Source organism: Carassius carassius, unplaced genomic scaffold (assembly GCF_963082965.1).
Source record: "Carassius carassius unplaced genomic scaffold, fCarCar2.1 SCAFFOLD_93, whole genome shotgun sequence".
NCBI lineage: Eukaryota > Metazoa > Chordata > Actinopteri > Cypriniformes > Cyprinidae > Carassius > Carassius carassius.
This window is the reverse complement of record NW_026775009.1, coordinates 150,001-167,500: the sequence shown is the minus strand read 5'-3', so window position 1 is coordinate 167,500 and position 17,500 is coordinate 150,001. Positions and strand designations below refer to the sequence as shown.

The window sequence follows — 17,500 nt, the reverse complement described above, 5'->3', positions numbered from 1 at the left end:
GCCGCCGGGCACCGAGTGTGTGGCCAAGTATAACTTCCAGGGCAGCACAGAACAGGACCTGCCCTTCTGCAAAGGAGACCTGCTGACCATCATCGGCGTGACCAAGGTATCTCCAAACGTCCTGAAGGACACAGTGACACGTCTGGCATTTACTAAATACTGTTTATCAGAAATGTCATTGATGGTCATCTTTTAAACTTCTCTGAAAATTGTTGATTTCCTCTAAAATATTAAACTGAAAGTGCTATTTTTGTGTATATGGTTGTAAGAAAAATGTATGAATAATTCTATATCATTTTTTTAATATTAATTGAAGTTTTATAGATATTATTAAAATATTTAAAAAAAAAATTTAATGTGAGTTTAGTAGTTTAAAATACTTTATACTATATAAATAAATTATATATATGTATAATTTATTTATATAAAAATTTTCATACATGGAATGCGACCCAAAGGTGCTTCACAAGCATAAAACAAATATTAAGAATACAATATTGTGTTATATGTTTTATAAACAAATAAAAAGTATCTTAAAATCAATCCTTTGATGAACTGGTAACCGATGTAATTCCATTAAACCCAGTTTAATAGGTTCTAAGTTTTTTATTTTTATTACAATACTCAAACTGATGCATTTTGTATCAAGTGTAGCTTAACTAGAGACCCTTAGGTAAGCCATTATATTAACTCATATTAATATGAAACCCAAATCACATTATATATAATAGTTTACACTGGTGAAACAAAATTTAGCATTATCTCTGTTGCAGTGGTTTTGTCATAAATGTTGACATGTATATATTGAATCATCATCAAAATCCAACAGACATCTTCAGTTATAATTTCAGCTCTATCAGGCATGTTGTCATGCTCATGTTCTCCAGTGATTGATCGATTAATTGATTTATTGATTCAGGACCCAAACTGGTACAAAGCGAAGAACTCTGTTGGCCGAGAGGGAATGATTCCAGCAAACTACGTCCAGAAGAGAGAAGGCGTCAAATCTGGAGGAAAACTCAGCCTGATGCCGTGAGTTCATGATCTTTATTCTTTAGTCTGTCTGTTTTCAGATCAGTAGCTCCAGGTCAATCACAGAGGACTCAAGCCCTGCTGAATTCTGGGTAATGGTTGTCTGTGTTTCCCTTGGTTTGGCTGATGGTGGCTTTTATTGTGTAAGATCTTGAGAATGAAAGCATAGCAGAGCTGGAGTCTGTTTCTGTAGTAAAACCGCAATTTTAACTTCATACGTTTTGAAATTAATTTATCAATATGTAACTTAAAAGTTAACTGACTATCAAATGGGAAGCCTATGTTCTTAGAACTTACACCATATTCTATTTTTGTTCCCTTTTTTGACTTGGTACAACGTAAGAATTTACAGCAAAAGAAAATGTCAACTAGTTTCATCGGTTTAAATCCAGCTTAAGTTGACAGAAACGGAACTGAAGAATATCAAATAGTGAAGTGCCTCTGAAGCTGACGGAGCACAGCAGTAAATAGCAGTGTCGTCTGTATACAGATGGAATGTTATCGCATTAATTATTTATATACAAGGACAATAAAAGGGGTCCCAGAACAGACCCCTGAGGGACACCTTTGGAAAGTTACAAAACAGATCAAGTACAGTCTTTTAAAAGCACACACTGTGTTCGCCCTAAAAATAGTTGGCAAACCATTTAATAGTCTTTACAGAAAGACCAACACTGGAGAGTATATTTAGGAGTATGCCATGTATACACACACTTGCTCACAAACACACATACACGCATGTATGATCATCTTATTAGTTTCCTACAGGCCCAAAAAAATCGTTATGGAGGCTGTGTGTGTCTCAGTTCTTGAAATATATTTTCAGAGTAAAGCGGTGGATGATTGAGGAAGCACAAGTACATTCCCAATGTCAGTTTTTCTGCATTTTTGGATGAAGGTTGTGTTCAGCACAGAGCTCATGACCCACAATCCTCTGCGTTTGCAGATTCTTCCCAAACATTGTTCTTTTCTAACCCGATTAGATTGAACAATCATCATTCTGTCACTCTGTTCGCATGATTTGATTTCAGTACTCGATCTCTGACATCGTTTTCCGCTTCACAACAGACCGTTTCAGACACTTTAACTCTTGATGATCATTACTCACGGGGTTTCTCAGTAATTTAGTGAAATGCTGAAGTGAAACAGTGATGCGTCAGCGTGTCCCGGCAGAGCTGTGATGTCATCACTTCAAACAGCATTAATGCAGGAAGTGAAGAGCAGTTATGTGTGGCAGTCAATACTGAAGCATTTTAACTGTCAAATGCACATTTTATTTATTCATTTTCTTTTTATGCATATATATATATATATATATATATATATATATATGTGTGTGTCCATAAAAAATTATAGATAATTAATTTAATCTTTTTTTTTTTGCATGTAGCTACATTTTTATTTGTTTTAGTTACTTTAGTGCTATAACTTAAACTTATTTAATTTCAGTTAGTTGCCAAGGATGCATTTCTAATTTTATTTATTTTAATTTTTTTAGATTTTAATGCATTTTATTTATTTTTAAATTTTTTTATAGTGTTAGTCAACAATAGTAGCAATTATCATATTTTATTGAAATAGAACGATGATGTGAACTGAACTTCATTGACTTTGACATGTTTGAGTCGCGCGATGTCTGCCTCCTCTGAAGTCTCTCTGTACTGTACGTACTGTATGATCTCATAAAGGCCAGGTGAGTAAATGAGTTGGACTGATTGCTCTGTTTGTCAGGTGGTTTCACGGTAAGATCACGCGTGAGCAGGTGGAGCGGCTGCTGTATCCTCCGGAGACCGGGCTGTTCCTGGTGCGAGAGAGCACAAACTACCCCGGAGACTACACGCTGTGTGTGAGCTGCGACGGCAAGGTGGAGCACTACCGCATCATCTACCACACCGGCAGACTGTCCATCGACGAGGAGGAGTACTTCGACAACCTCATGCAGCTGGTGGAGGTGTGTGTGTGTGTGTGTAGTGAAGGGTGTGTGTGTCTCGAGGCATTCCTCACATTCTCTAGTCTTGTTTCTCTCGATGGCGTGTCATAACAAGCTGCTCATGAATCAACGTCACACACACATCTTGTGAAACCACTGTAGACAAGAGCAGACCTGTGTGTGTGTGTGTGTGTGTGTGTGTGTGTGTGTGTGTGTGTGTGTGTGTGTGTGTGTGTGTGTGTGTGTGTGTGTGTGTCTGTGTGTGTGTCTGTGTGTGTGTGTGTTTGCTCTCGAATGAGATTTCTGCCCTCTAGTGGCTATTGTTTCTGTGAAACTCAATTAATAATGAGAGCAAAGTAAAAAAGATGTATGTATATATATATATATATATTATTTTTTTTTTATAAAAACTTTTTGTAACCTTTTTTTGTTGTTTTAAATGAATAGAATTTTTATTTTTTTTTTTTACAAAATCATTATACAAATATTTAACAAATATTTAAAATTATCACAAAAAAAACTACTTAAAATGTTTGTTTGTTTTATTTGTAACTTTTCAAAAAAAAATAATTTTTTACAAAATCATAAAAAATGACAAAAAGTCAGAAATATTTAACAAATATCATAAAATTATGCAAAAAAACCTGTAGATTGAGTTGTAGTGATGTGAGAGCGTGTGATTCATTGATCATTGCTCATTGGTTTGAAGTGTTTATGTAATTCTTTTTGCTCCTGGATGTTTGTTGTTGGTGGCATGAAAACGAATTCTTCATCAACTTAGAAAGACATGAGAAAGACAAGCATCAGCAGAGCGCCGTGAGATGAATGTGACCTCTATCCCAGCATGCTCTGCTCCTCCCTCAGGCTCTGTGTGTTTCCTCTCTCACATGTTCACAGGAAGTGCTCTGACAGCTGCTCCGACCCCTGAGCACAGTTCAGGACCGTTTCTGTGTGAAACAAGTGATGATGCATATTAAAGGGTTAGTTCGCCCAATTTGCTAAATTATGTCATTAATAACTCACCCTCATGTCGTTCCAAACCCGTAAGACCCCGTTTATCCTCGTGAACGAGTCATTATCTGGCTCGGCGTTCATCTCTCTCTTCACATCAGTTCAGTCAGTCACTGTTTGAGTAAATGAATTACTCCGGGATATTGGTTTGTTTGAACTCAGAGGGAGTGTCAGCCACGTTAAAAAAGTTAACAGCTTAAGTCATTTGTGGATTAATGCGTATTAGAGAAGCGAACCGATTAAAACGATTCAGTTCGATTTGGTGAACAGGTTCAAAAAGATCCGGTTACATCGAATGATTCGTTCGTGAACCGGATATCACAAACTGCTTTGTTTTGAACTCTCTCACACAACAGACACGGAAGAGAAGACAATGCTGAATAAAGTCGTAGTTTTTGCTATTTTTGGACCAAAATGTATTTCGATGCTTCAAAATATTCTAACTGACCCTCTGATGTCACATGGACTACTTTGAAGATGTTTTTCTTACCTTTCTGGACATGGACAGTATACCGTACACACAGCTTCAATGGAGGGACTGAGAGCTCTCGGACTAAATCTAAAATATATTAAACTGTGTTCAGAAGATAAACGGAGGTCTCACGGGTTTGGAACGACATGCGGGTGAGTCATTAATGACATAATTTTCATTTTTGGGTGAACTAACCCTTTAATGCATGCATGCATGTGTTCCTGTGGCTCAGTGGTAGAGCATTCTGTTAGGAGCGCAAAAGGTCATGGGTTCAATTCCCAGGGAACACACATAATGTATAGCCTGAATGCACTGTAAGTCGCTTTGTATAAAAAATGTCTGCTAAATGCATAAGTGTGTGTGTGTGTGTGCGCAGCACTACACCAAAGATGCTGATGGTCTGTGCACACGCCTCATTAAACCCAAGCTGATGGAGGGGACGGTGGCGGCGCAGGACGAGTTCTCCAGGAGTGAGTGTCTCACTGAGCTTCATCATGACCTGTGCTGTTTTTGCTGTAATAATACTATTATAGATTCGTTTATATTCTGAAGTAGTTTTTTATTTATACTTTCAGGTTTCAATTTAATTATAGTTCTGATTTTGTTATGTGCTTTTGTCAGTTTTATTAGTTTTTGTTTATGAGATATTACTATATGTGACACAAAAGCAGTCTTAAGTCTCTGGGTATATTTGTATCAATAGCCAACAATGCATTGTATGGGTCAAAATGAAATATTTTCTCTTTTATGCCAGAGATCATTAGGATAATAAATAAAGATCATGTTCCATGAAGAGATTTAGTAAATGTTCTACAGTAAATATATAAAAACTTAATTTTTGATTAGTAATATGCATTGCTAAGAACTTCATTTGAACATTATGACTGGTTTTGTGCTCCTGGTTTTTTTGTGCATTTAGGTTTAATTTAATAATAATTCATTAGTTGAGTTTCCTTTTTTATTCATTTCATTTATTTCCAGTTAATAATTTATTTTAGTATTATTCACATACTATTATAGTTTTTATTAATTTTGAAGTAGCTTTGTTTTTCAGTTTTTAATTTAATTTTAATAAAAATATTAGTAATTTTGTTATTGTGCTTTTTTTTTCTTCTCAAAGTTACTATTTGGGTTTAATTCATTATAAAACAAGTTCTATATTTTTAGTTCTAGTCCCATTTTAGTTTCTATTTAGTTTATTTCCAGTTAGTAATTATTTTATTATTTTCTATTATAGTTATCATTTTCATCCGTTTATATATAGAAGCAACTTTTTACTTTAGTATTTGTACTTACTAAATGTTTAGCAATTTCATGTGCTTTCATCAAATGTATTTTTTTTTAAATACTTCTCTTTAGGTTTAATTTAATATTCACTGATTAGTTCAGTTTTAGTTTTTATTTTATTTCCAGTTACTCGTTTAAGTGCTCCAACTTTTAAAACCAAACAAAAGTTCATCTGAGATATATGCTTTATTTCCGCTTCATTTCAGTTAACAAAAATGTTTTATAAGTTGTTTGATAAGTAGAACCCCATGCAATCTGTCCTAGAAACTAAATTCTTAACTTTGGGAAATAAAGCTGAAGTGAAAGGGTTTGATCTCTATGTTTGTCTCCACAGGTGGATGGGCTCTCAAAAGTAAAGATCTCAAAATCATTCAGACCATCGGCAAAGGAGAGTTCGGAGGTGTGTGAAGAGCTGAGTTACGCTGTGTTTGAGGACGAGGAATCTGTGTGTAATCCCTGTGTGTGTGTGTGTGTGTGTGTGTTCAGACGTGATGCTGGGAGATTACCGAGGGACGAAGGTGGCAGTGAAGTGCATCAAACACGACGCCACGGCTCAGGCCTTCCTCGCAGAAGCTTCAGTCATGACGTGAGTACAGATGATCAAAAAGACTTTCACCTTTACTTCACAAAAAGACATCCAGCTGCTGTTTCTCGTGTCAAATCTTGAGTGATTTTGTAAAATAAAGGTCAGAATAAGGTCAGTAATATCTCCAGATGAACTCTTCGTGGACTGAAGCAGCAGCGCTTTACATCTTGTGTGTGTGTGTGTTGCAGTCAGCTGAGACACACTAACCTGGTGCAGTTATTAGGGGTGATCTTGGAGGAACAAGGCAGTTTGTGCATCGTGACTGAATACATGACTAAGGTCAGTGGTGTTTCTCTCAATGTTGCTGTCAGAAGTTGTATCGTGAGCTCTTTTATGCCAATCTACTGTTGATGAAACGTGACCCGAGTTCTCTGTATCGTTTTTATAATGCTTTTTGTGTTCTGTCTCTTTAATTTTGCAGCTTGAAGTATAAAAGCATTAACTTTGCAAAATAAAAGTCCTAGTCCATTTCTGCCTAGTTTATAATAAGTAATAGTTAAAAAAAGATTTCAATGCTACCATGTTATTAACATGTTTTTATTTCATTTAGCCTTGTTTTATTAATTAAAAAATGTTTATATATATTAAATTAAATTTAAATATATGCATTTAGCAGGCGCTTTTATCCAAAGCGACTTACATTGTAATATATAACTAATATTATATATTAATAAACATATAATTGTATGAAATTTTTATATTATCTGAGAATTACTTATGTTAAGCACATTGGAATGTATGAAATATGTAACTCATGATTGCTAAAAATCGGTCCAAATTTATGTAACCTATCAATATTTTGTAACAAAACAACTATAATTACCCTGAAAGGTTTTTGAACAAATTAACTTCATTTTACAAGCTTTCACTTTCGGATGTTAAACGTTTTCCTGCTGCAATAGTTTGTCAATAAACAGCATATTCATGTTCATCAACAGAATTCAGTCCTAAAGTGTGCGAGGTATGAAGAAAAGATGGAATATATTTTGCAAACATTTTTGACACTAATGTAGCTTCATAGATAATTTAACAAAGTGTTTTTGGCACTAATGGTGCTCCATACATAGCTTACCATACAAAATGACCCGAACATGAAATGTGACATGCTTTAAAAATAATAAATAAATAATGTAAACAAATAAAATAAATTTGTATTTTCATTTTCATTTGCTTACTAAAAACTGCATTGTTTAGAAATGTCTATCTCTGTCTTATGAATGATTTTGAGAAATCCTCAAATCCTGGTTAAACTTCTGCAGCAGCCTGTTCAATAAAAGCAATCTGAGAAGCACGGTTTATTGTGTGTGTCTGTGTGTGTGTGTGTGTGTGTGTGTGTGTGTGTGTGTCTGTCTCTGTTTGTGTGTCTGTGTGTGTGTGTGTCTGTGTGTGTGTGTGTGTGTGTGTGTCTCTGTGTGTGTCTGTGTGTGTGTGTGTCTGTCTCTGTGTGTCTCTGTCTGTGTGTGTGTGTGTGTGTGTGTGTGTGTGTGTAACAGGGCAGTCTGGTGGATTACCTGCGCTCTCGGGGCCGGACCGTGTTGGGAGGCGAGTGTCTGCTCAAGTTCTCTCTGTGAGTAAATCTATACGTGTCTGTCTGTCAGCTGTGTGTCTGTATGTCAGGATCTTTAGCGTGTTTGTGTCTCAGGGACGTCTGCGAGGCCATGGAGTATCTGGAGGCCAATAACTTCGTGCACAGAGATCTGGCGGCTCGTAATGTGCTGGTGTCCGATGATAACATCGCCAAAGTCAGCGACTTCGGACTGACCAAGGAGGCTTCGTCCACTCAGGACACGGCCAAGCTGCCCATCAAATGGACGTCGCCCGAGGCGCTGCGAGAGAAGGTACTGGTTTCTGTATTTCAAGAAAAGCTTCAGATTAAATTCGAAGCTCGGGTCTGGAAGAGTGACTTTCCTGCAGGGTTTATCCAAGCATGTGAATGATTCGCTTTTGCTCTAGTTTTTCCCAGTTGCTCTTCTAAATTGTGAATCTCCACAGTAGTAGTTTCATGGCATTGATATATTTTACTCTTGTGTTTTTGCAGAAGTTTTCTACGAAATCCGACGTGTGGAGTTATGGTGTTCTTCTGTGGGAGATCTACTCTTTTGGACGGGTGCCGTACCCCAGAATCGTAAGAGTCTCATTTTTTTTGACAAGTAATACACTGCATCTCAGCTCTGTCTGTGTCTCTGCGTGTGTCCAGCAGAGGGCGGTCTCAGCTCTGTCTGTGTCTCTGCGTGTGACCAGCAGAGGGCGGTCTCAGCTCTGTCCGTGTCTCTGCGTGTGTCCAGCAGAGGGCGGTCTCAGCTCTGTCTGTGTCTCTGCGTGTGTCCAGCAGAGGGTGGTCTCAGCTCTGTCTGTGTCTCTGCGTGTGTCCAGCAGAGGGCGGTCTCAGCTCTGTCCGTGTCTCTGCGTGTGTCCAGCAGAGGGCGGTCTCAGCTCTGTCTGTGTCTCTGCGTGTGTCCAGCAGAGGGTGGTCTCAGCTCTGTCCGTGTCTCTGCGTGTGTCCAGCAGAGGGCGGTCTCAGCTCTGTCCGTGTCTATTCGTGTGTCCAGCAGAGGGCGGTCTCAGCTCTGTCCGTGTCTCTGCGTGTGTCCAGCAAAGGGCAGTCTCAGCTCTGTCCGTGTCTCTGCGTGTGACCAGCAGAGGGCGGTCTCAGCTCTGTCCGTGTCTCTGCGTGTGTCCAGCAGAGGGCGGTCTCAGCTCTGTCCGTGTCTCTGCGTGTGACCAGCAGAGGGCGGTCTCAGCTCTGTCCGTGTCTCTGCCTGTGTCCAGCAGAGGGCGGTCTCAGCTCTGTCCGTGTCTATTCATGTGTCCAGCAGAGGGCGGTCTCAGCTCTGTCCGTGTCTCTGCGTGTGTCCAGCAAAGGGCAGTCTCAGCACTGTCCGTGTCTCTGCATGTGACCAGCAGAGGGCGGTCTCAGCTCTGTCCGTGTCTCTGCGTGTGTCCAGCAGAGGGCGGTCTCAGCTCTGTCCGTGTCTATTCGTGTGTCCAGCAGAGGGCGGTCTCAGCTCTTTCCGTGTCTCTGCCTGTGTCCAGCAGAGGGCGGTCTCAGCACTGTCTGTGTCTCTGCCTGTGTCCAGCAGAGGGCGGTCTCAGCTCTTTCCGTGTCTCTGCCTGTGTCCAGCAGAGGGCGGTCTCAGCTCTGTCCGTGTCGCTGCCTTTGTCCAGCAGAGGGCGGTCTCAGCACTGTCTGTGTCTCTACGTGTGTCCAGCAGAGGGCGGTCTCAGCACTGTCTGTGTCTCTGCGTGTGTCCAGCAGAGGGCGGTCTCAGCTCTGTCTGTGTCGCTGCCTGTGTCCAGCAGAGGGCGGTCTCAGCACTGTCTGTGTCTCTGCGTGTGTCCAGCAGAGGGCGGTCTTAGCTCTGTCTGTGTCTCTGCGTGTGTCCAGCAGAGGGCCATCTCAGCTCTGTCTGTGTCTCTGCCTGTGTCCAGCAGAGGGCGGTCTCAGCTCTGTCTGTGTCCCTGCGTGTGTCCAGCAGAGGGCGGTCTCAGCTCTGCCTGTGTCCAGCAGAGGGCGGTCTCAGCACTGTCTGTGTCTCTGCGTGTGTCCAGCAGAGGGTGGTCTCAGCTCTGTCTGTGTCTCTGCCTGTGTCCAGCAGAGGGCGGTCTCAGCTCTGTCCGTGTCTATTCGTGTGACCAGCAGAGGGCGGTCTCAGCTCTGTCCGTGTCTCTGCGTGTGACCAGCAGAGGGCGGTCTCAGCTCTGTCCGTGTCTCTGCCTGTGTCCAGCAGAGGGCGGTCTCAGCTCTGTCCGTGTCTATTCGTGTGTCCAGCAGAGGGCGGTCTCAGCTCTGTCCGTGTCTCTGCGTGTGTCCAGCAAAGGGCAGTCTCAGCACTGTCCGTGTCTCTGCGTGTGACCAGCAGAGGGCGGTCTCAGCTCTGTCCGTGTCTCTGCGTGTGACCAGCAGAGGGCGGTCTCAGCTCTGTCCGTGTCTCTGCCTGTGTCCAGCAGAGGGCGGTCTCAGCTCTGTCCGTGTCTATTCATGTGTCCAGCAGAGGGCGGTCTCAGCTCTGTCCGTGTCTCTGCGTGTGTCCAGCAAAGGGCAGTCTCAGCACTGTCCGTGTCTCTGCATGTGACCAGCAGAGGGCGGTCTCAGCTCTGTCCGTGTCTATTCGTGTGTCCAGCAGAGGGCGGTCTCAGCTCTGTCCGTGTCTCTGCGTGTGTCCAGCAGAGGGCGGTCTCAGCTCTGTCCGTGTCTCTGCGTGTGTCCAGCAGAGGGCGGTCTCAGCTCTGTCCGTGTCTCTGCGTGTGTCCAGCAGAGGGCGGTCTCAGCTCTGTCCATGTCTCTGCATGTGTCCAGCAGAGGGCGGTCTCAGCTCTGTCTGTGTCTCTGCTTGTGTCCAGCAGAGAGCGGTCTCAGCTCTGTCTTTGTCTCTGCGTGTGTCCAGCAGAGGTCAGTCTCAGCTCTGTCTGTGTCTCTGCGTGTGTCCAGCAGAGGGCGGTCTCAGCTCTGTCTGTGTCTCTGCCTGTGTCCAGCAGAGGTCAGTCTCAGCTCTGTCTGTGTCTTTGCTTGTGTCCAGCAGAGGGTGGTCTCAGCTCTGTCTGTGTCTCTGCGTGTGTCCAGCAGAGGGCGGTCTCAGCTCTGTCTGTGTCTCTGCCTGTGTCCAGCAGAGGTCAGTCTCAGCTCTGTCTGTGTCTCTGCGTGTGTCCAGCAGAGAGCGGTCTCAGCTCTGTCTGTGTCTCTGCTTGTGTCCAGCAGAGGTCAGTCTCAGCTCTGTCCGTGTCTCTGCATGTGACCAGCAGAGGGCGGTCTCAGCTCTGTCCGTGTCTCTGCCTGTGTCCAGCAGAGGGCGGTCTCAGCTCTGTCTGTGTCTATTCGTGTGTCCAGCAGAGGGCGGTCTCAGCTCTGTCCGTGTCTATTCGTGTGTCCAGCAGAGGTCGGTCTCAGCTCTGTCCGTGTCTCTGCGTGTGACCAGCAGAGGGCGGTCTCAGCTCTGTCCGTGTCTATTCGTGTGTCCAGCAGAGGGCGGTCTCAGCTCTGTCCGTGTCTCTGCGTGTGTCCAGCAGAGGGCGGTCTCAGCACTGTCCGTGTCTCTGCGTGTGTCCAGCAGAGGGCACTCTCAGCTCTGTCCGTGTCTCTGCGTGTGTCCAGCAGATGGCGGTCTCAGCTCTGTCCATGTCTCTGCATGTGTCCAGCAGAGGGCGGTCTCAGCTCTGTCTGTGTCTCTGCTTGTGTCCAGCAGAGAGCGGTCTGTGTCTCTGCGTGTGTCCAGCAGAGGTCGGTCTCAGCTCTGTCTGTGTCTCTGCGTGTGTCCAGCAGAGGTCGGTCTCAGCTCTGTCTGTGTCTCTGCGTGTGTCCAGCAGAGGGTGGTCTCAGCTCTGTCCGTGTCTATTCGTGTGTCCAGCAGAGGTCGGTCTCAGCTCTGTCCGTGTCTCTGCGTGTGACCAGCAGAGGGCGGTCTCAGCTCTGTCCGTGTCTATTCTTTGTCCAGCAGAGGGCGGTCTCAGCTCTGTCTGTGTCTCTGCGTGTGTCCAGCAGAGGGCGGTCTCAGCACTGTCTGTGTCTCTGCGTGTGTCCAGCAGAGGGCGGTCTCAGCTCTGTCCATGTCTCTGCATGTGTCCAGCAGAGGGCGGTCTCAGCTCTGTCTGTGTCTCTGCTTGTGTCCAGCAGAGAGCGGTCTGTGTCTCTGCGTGTGTCCAGCAGAGGTCGGTCTCAGCTCTGTCTGTGTCTCTGCGTGTGTCCAGCAGAGGTCGGTCTCAGCTCTGTCTGTGTCTCTGCTTGTGTCCAGCAGAGGGTGGTCTCAGCTCTGTCTGTGTCTCTGCGTGTGTCCAGCAGAGGGCGGTCTCAGCTCTGTCTGTGTCTCTGCCTGTGTCCAGCAGAGGTCAGTCTCAGCTCTGTCTGTGTCTCTGCTTGTGTCCAGCAGAGGGCGGTCTCAGCTCTGTCTGTGTCTCTGCTTGTGTCCAGCAGAGGGCGGTCTCAGCTCTGTCTGTGTCTCTGCCTGTGTCCAGCAGAGAGCGGTCTCAGCTCTGTCTGTGTCTCTGCTTGTGTCCAGCAGAGGTCAGTCTCATCTCTGTCTGTGTCTCTGCGTGTGTCCAGCAGAGGGCAGTCTCAGCTCTGTCTGTGTCTCTGCGTGTGTCCAGCAGAGGGCGGTCTCAGCTCTGTCTGTGTCTCTGCCTGTGTCCAGCAGAGGGCGGTCTCAGCTCTGTCTGTGTCTCTGCTTGTGTCCAGCAGAGGGCGGTCTCAGCTCTGTCTGTGTCTCTGCTTGTGTCCAGCAGAGGGCCGTCTCAGCTCTGTCTGTGTCTCTGCCTGTGTCCAGCAGAGGTCAGTCTCAGCTCTGTCTGTGTCTCTGCTTGTGTCCAGCAGAGGGCGGTCTCAGCTCTGTCTGTGTCTCTGCTTGTGTCCAGCAGAGGTCAGTCTCAGCTCTGTCTGTGTCTCCATTCTGTCTGTGTCTCTGCGTGTGTCCAGTAGAGGTCAGTCTCAGCTCTGTCTGTGATCTCTCTGCAGCCGCTGAAGGAGGTGGTGCCACGGGTGGAGAAGGGCTATAAGATGGAAGCTCCTGATGGCTGTCCGGTCGCCGTCTATGACCTAATGAAGCAGTGCTGGACGCTGGACCCCACCGGTCGACCCTCGTTTCGTCTGCTGCGTGAGAAGCTGCAGCACATCAGAGCTAAAGAGCTGTACCTGTGAGGGCTACGGGGCCTGGGGATGATCCAGACCCTCTGCATCACAAACCAAACCTCTTACTGTGGCTCCACACACTCTTTGTGTACTTGGACGTGGACTGTTAATCTGGACGCTCTCTTGTGATCTGTGACATGAGAGGAGGAACACACTGACGCAAGTGTGTGCGTGTGCATGTGCAAGTGTGAGAGTGAGTGTGCAGGAGCGTGCATGTACGAGTGTATATGCGTTTGAGTGAGAGTAAGAGTAAGTATGTGTGTGTGCTTTTCTCTGCTGTGTGTGTGTGTGTGTGTGTGTGTGTGTGTGAGAGAGAGAGAGTGAGTGTAAGTGTGTGAGAGCTTGAGGGTGAGTGTTCATGAGCGTGTGATTTGTGCTTGAGCATGTGAGAGTGTATGAGTGTGCATGGGCATGTAAGTGTGTGAGTGTTAGTGTGCATGAACGTGTGTGTGAGTGCGTGAGCGTTTGAGTCTGCTTAAGCATGTGAGTGAGTGTGCAAAGCGTGCAAGAGTGAGTGTGCATTTGAGTGAGTGTGCATGTGTGTAAGTGTACTTGTAAGTGAGAGTATGAGTGTGTAAACGTGAGAGTGCGAGAGTGTGTTTAAGCATATGTGAGTGTGTGTGAGCATGTGAGTGTGTGTGTGAGTGAGTGCGTGAGTATGTGAGAGTGAGTGTGCATGTGATTGTGCGAGAGTGGGTGCATGTTACAGTATTTGTGTGCGCACAAAAGTGAGTGAGCGTGCGTGTGAGTGTGCGATAGTGTGAGTGAGCATGTGACAGTGAAAGTGTGAGTGAGTGTGCATGTAAGTGAGTGTGCGTGAGCGTGTGAGTGTGCATAAACGTGTGATTGTGCATGTGAGTGTGTGTGAGCATGTGTGAGTGTGAAAGAGTGTGTGCGTGTTAGAGTGAGTGTTCATGCGCGTGTGCAATAGCATGAGTGTGTGTGAGCATGTGACAGTGAAAGTGTGTGTGAGTGTGCATGGGTGTGCGAGTGTGCATAAACGTGTGAGTGTGCGTGAGTGAGTGTGAGCATGTGTCAGCATGTGAGAGTGTGAGTGAGTGCGCGTATGAGAGTGGGTGCGTGTTAGTGTTCGTGCGCGTTCGAGTGTGCGATAGCATGAGTGTGTGTGAGCATGTAAGTGTGAGTGTGCATGTGGGTGTGTGTGAGTGAGAGTGAGAGCGTGAGCGAGAAAGAGCGTGAGCATGTGAGAGTGAGTGTGCGAGAGATGGTGTGAGTGTACGTTCACGTCCTAGTGCCAGTGTGTATGCATGAGAATAAGTGTGTGTGTGTGTGTGTCAAAGTGCCTGCTGGAGTTGACAGAGCAGTGCCTGTGTTCCTCTGACAGCAGACTCCACGCCTGTCTTTTTTATTCTTTTCTTTTTTTAAATGGCTCTTTTTTTAATGTCTGTATATGTTGATTTTCTTCTGCACCAAGACGGGTTTGTGTTCACTAGCACCAGACTGAACTGATACAGTGAGCTGGGAAACACACACACACACACACACTCCCACACACCCCCCAGCTGAGCTCACATGCCTGCCGTCTCTCACACACACACACACACTCCCTCTAGTGGACTCGGAGGATCAGTCGATCAGAACTCTTACTGCGTCGGTCTGTTTTATATTAAAATATATTTAAGAAGTGTGCGTCAGATGGACTCATGCATGCTCAGAGAGGTCTTGAGTAATGTGTCAGTGCTTTCAATGTTCATTGTTTTAATATTCTGCCATGATTATGAATAAATCATTCCATCTGACCAGCACAGAGAGTGTGGTTGCTGGGGGGCGGAGCCGTCAGCAGGAAGTGACCTCGTCAGTGCCGATGAGTGTCACGTCTTTCAGACTGGTTTGTTTGTATCATTATTTAGTCATTTAATTTATATATTATAGTAATATTTAATATTTTTGGTTTTATATTTTCAGTTTTCATTTTAGTTTAGGTTTTAGTAAGTTTTGTTTTGTTGTCATTTTTAATAGGTTTTGTTTATGTTCATGCAGCTTATTTCAGTGCTTAAAGTTTTATTTCAGCGTCGTCTCTAATTTTAATTCTAATTTCTAAATGTAAATAATTTGTAGGTCTTTATCTAATATTTATAAATTTTTTTCTGCATATGAATTTGTTATAAACACAGGATTATTTAATATAATTCATAAATTCGTTTACATGGATGAAACTAATTATATTTTAATGTTTTAGAAAAACTACCAGTGCTTTACCTGTTTAAAAAACAGTTTTGGTATTGTTAGTAACTTATTAATATGTAGTATACTAAATACTATTGGAATATTTATGCATACTTTTATTTATATATTTTCATATATGCTTTTAGTAATTTTTTGTGCCTTTTCCGTTTTATTGTTTGTTTATTTTATATTTCAGTTTTAGTAATTCTAGTACTTCCACTTAAACTATTTTATTTCAGTTAATTGCTAAGGCTCAACATCTGTAATTCACATTTTAATTCTAATATTAAGTAATTTTAACAGTTGAGTTTAGGTCCATATTTAAAAAAAGAAATAAATTAATGCATACACATTTATTCAAATTCACAATCAAGACATTTTACAAAGTGAAAATAGTGAGGCCTTAAGTATATATATTTTTTTTTTACATGAATCAAAGAAGAAAAATCTCAACGCTTTACAGTATTTCTATTTCCTGTGGTATCATAGATGTGGCTGTGATCTTATGTTGTATTTAACCCTTTGCATTCCTTCACAGCTGCAGTCGTCTCAGTGAAGCTGTAAATGTTGGGTTTTCTGAAGTTTGTAATGAATCCACAGGAGATCAGCTTGTTCCTGGTGAAGATCTCCATCGAGGCAGTGTGTTTAATTTCTCCCGGGAGCCGCTGAGATCTATTTCGAAGCGTGTTTGATCTGAGAGCTAAGACTGAATTAGTTGTTTTGTTCCAGGTACGCTTGTGCATCACCGTAGCTTTTTCATATTAACTTTTAAATGAACAGCTATATGTAGTAATTAACTGCTGACAGCTTCATTTCCTCTTGGCATTTGAGACCCAAACACAACCGCTTCGTCCGCTGACCTGGAGTCAGTTTGTGCTGTAACACTTCATCTGGATCATGAAGTGAGAATGTGTTGTGTTGAGATTAAAGGTCAGTATTCAATCATATAATAACTTTCATTAATAAACAAACCCGTCAAACTTGTATTATTAATCGTTTCATTATCATCTGCGTTCAGGCGAGGGTTATGAGCTGGTAACACAACACAAGGACATGCATGGGGTCATTTTATTAAAGTCGGAAAAAAAAGGGTAAAGTTCTTCTAGAAAATAGGTTGATTTTTATAGAGAATCCAGTGATTGATTGATTTGTTTTTCCCATTTTACTGAACAAAATTCAGTAGCAAATCATGAAATAAAATATAAATATTAGATGAAAAATAAAATTGAGAATTAGAATTTATTTAAAATTAGAAATGCTGCCTTGGCAACTAACTGAAATAAGTTGGTTAAATATAAAAATAAAGCTTAAAAAAAAAAACACCAGAGCAGAACAAATGACTTGAATCTAACCTAAAAATGGCAAAAAAAAGTTAATTTACAAATATTAGTTAATACTATAGAAATAAAACTAAAATACTAAATATTACCAAATATTAATACCAAAATTCCTTTAATATATAAATATATATATATAAATACTCAAAATATCTTTAGGTACGAATGTTTAAGGCCTTCACTATTGTAAATAGTGACAAAGAAATTCATATGCAGAAAATAAAATGTCAATATTAGATGATATTTTTTTATTTAATGAAGCTAAAAATAAATGTTTAACCTTAACATTAAATAATTTTAAAAATAATAAAGCTAAACAAAATGCAATTTATTTATTTGACTTTTTTTGTTTTTAAATGGAACGGTTTTATTTTAAATGTCTTTTTATAGATGAACTTCACCTCTTTTTTGGGTTGTGTATTTTCTGCGAGGCTCATTAATGAAAGGGTTTAATCTTCATTAACTTGATCTTGTGGAAGACTCTTCTAATCAGCTTTAAGAAACAGAAATCAAAGCTTAAACTCCTGCTCAAGTGCTTTGTGTTGCAAACTACCATTTCTGTCTTATTAATATTGCACGCTCTTCATCTGCCACTAGCCAGCGTTCACCATCAGTAATAATCATAAATCATCTGTATGTTCTAGAACCGATGACGGTGGAATTGTGTCAGTCTCAGTTTGGTTCTAGAGCATGCTAATCGAGGAGGCTTTGCAGTAATTGTTAACATAACATTATTGCTCTGTTTGTTTCTGTGCAAAACAGGAATCTCCTTCACTGCGTCTATGCATTATTAGAGATCAGTTTTATTTTTCCCAAATGTTTTCTGGATTCCATTTCTAGATTAAATAAAACTTTACTAATCAAAAAGCATGTCTAAGTAAATTAAATCATGAAACTTATACAATTTAACATCGATTTACTAGTTTCAGCAAAATATGATATTTAAGGCCATATGAAATATGTTTTGTTTTTTTCCCCAAATATTTTTTTTCTTTTATATTTTTTATTTAAATTTTAATGAATTCCTTTCAAATGGTTACAT

At 42.3% G+C, this 17,500-nt stretch overlaps 1 protein-coding gene across 1 annotated transcript in view; it reads left to right on the top strand.

Annotated features, from left to right (window-relative positions):
* LOC132134156 (tyrosine-protein kinase CSK-like) overlaps positions 1–12,944 on the top strand; it is a 19,456-nt gene extending 6,512 nt beyond the window's left edge. Inside the window, exons 3-13 of the mRNA XM_059546938.1 lie at positions 1–106; positions 920–1,032; positions 2,764–2,983; positions 4,822–4,915; positions 6,067–6,132; positions 6,219–6,318; positions 6,507–6,597; positions 7,812–7,885; positions 7,961–8,156; positions 8,357–8,443; positions 12,761–12,944. The exon at positions 1–106 is cut by the window's left edge and continues 8 nt beyond it. Coding sequence (XP_059402921.1) covers positions 1–106; positions 920–1,032; positions 2,764–2,983; positions 4,822–4,915; positions 6,067–6,132; positions 6,219–6,318; positions 6,507–6,597; positions 7,812–7,885; positions 7,961–8,156; positions 8,357–8,443; positions 12,761–12,943 — 1,330 coding nt within the window. The 3' untranslated portion in view covers position 12,944. The remainder of the gene's footprint in view (positions 107–919; positions 1,033–2,763; positions 2,984–4,821; positions 4,916–6,066; positions 6,133–6,218; positions 6,319–6,506; positions 6,598–7,811; positions 7,886–7,960; positions 8,157–8,356; positions 8,444–12,760) is intronic.
* The last annotated feature ends 4,556 nt before the right edge of the window (positions 12,945–17,500 follow it).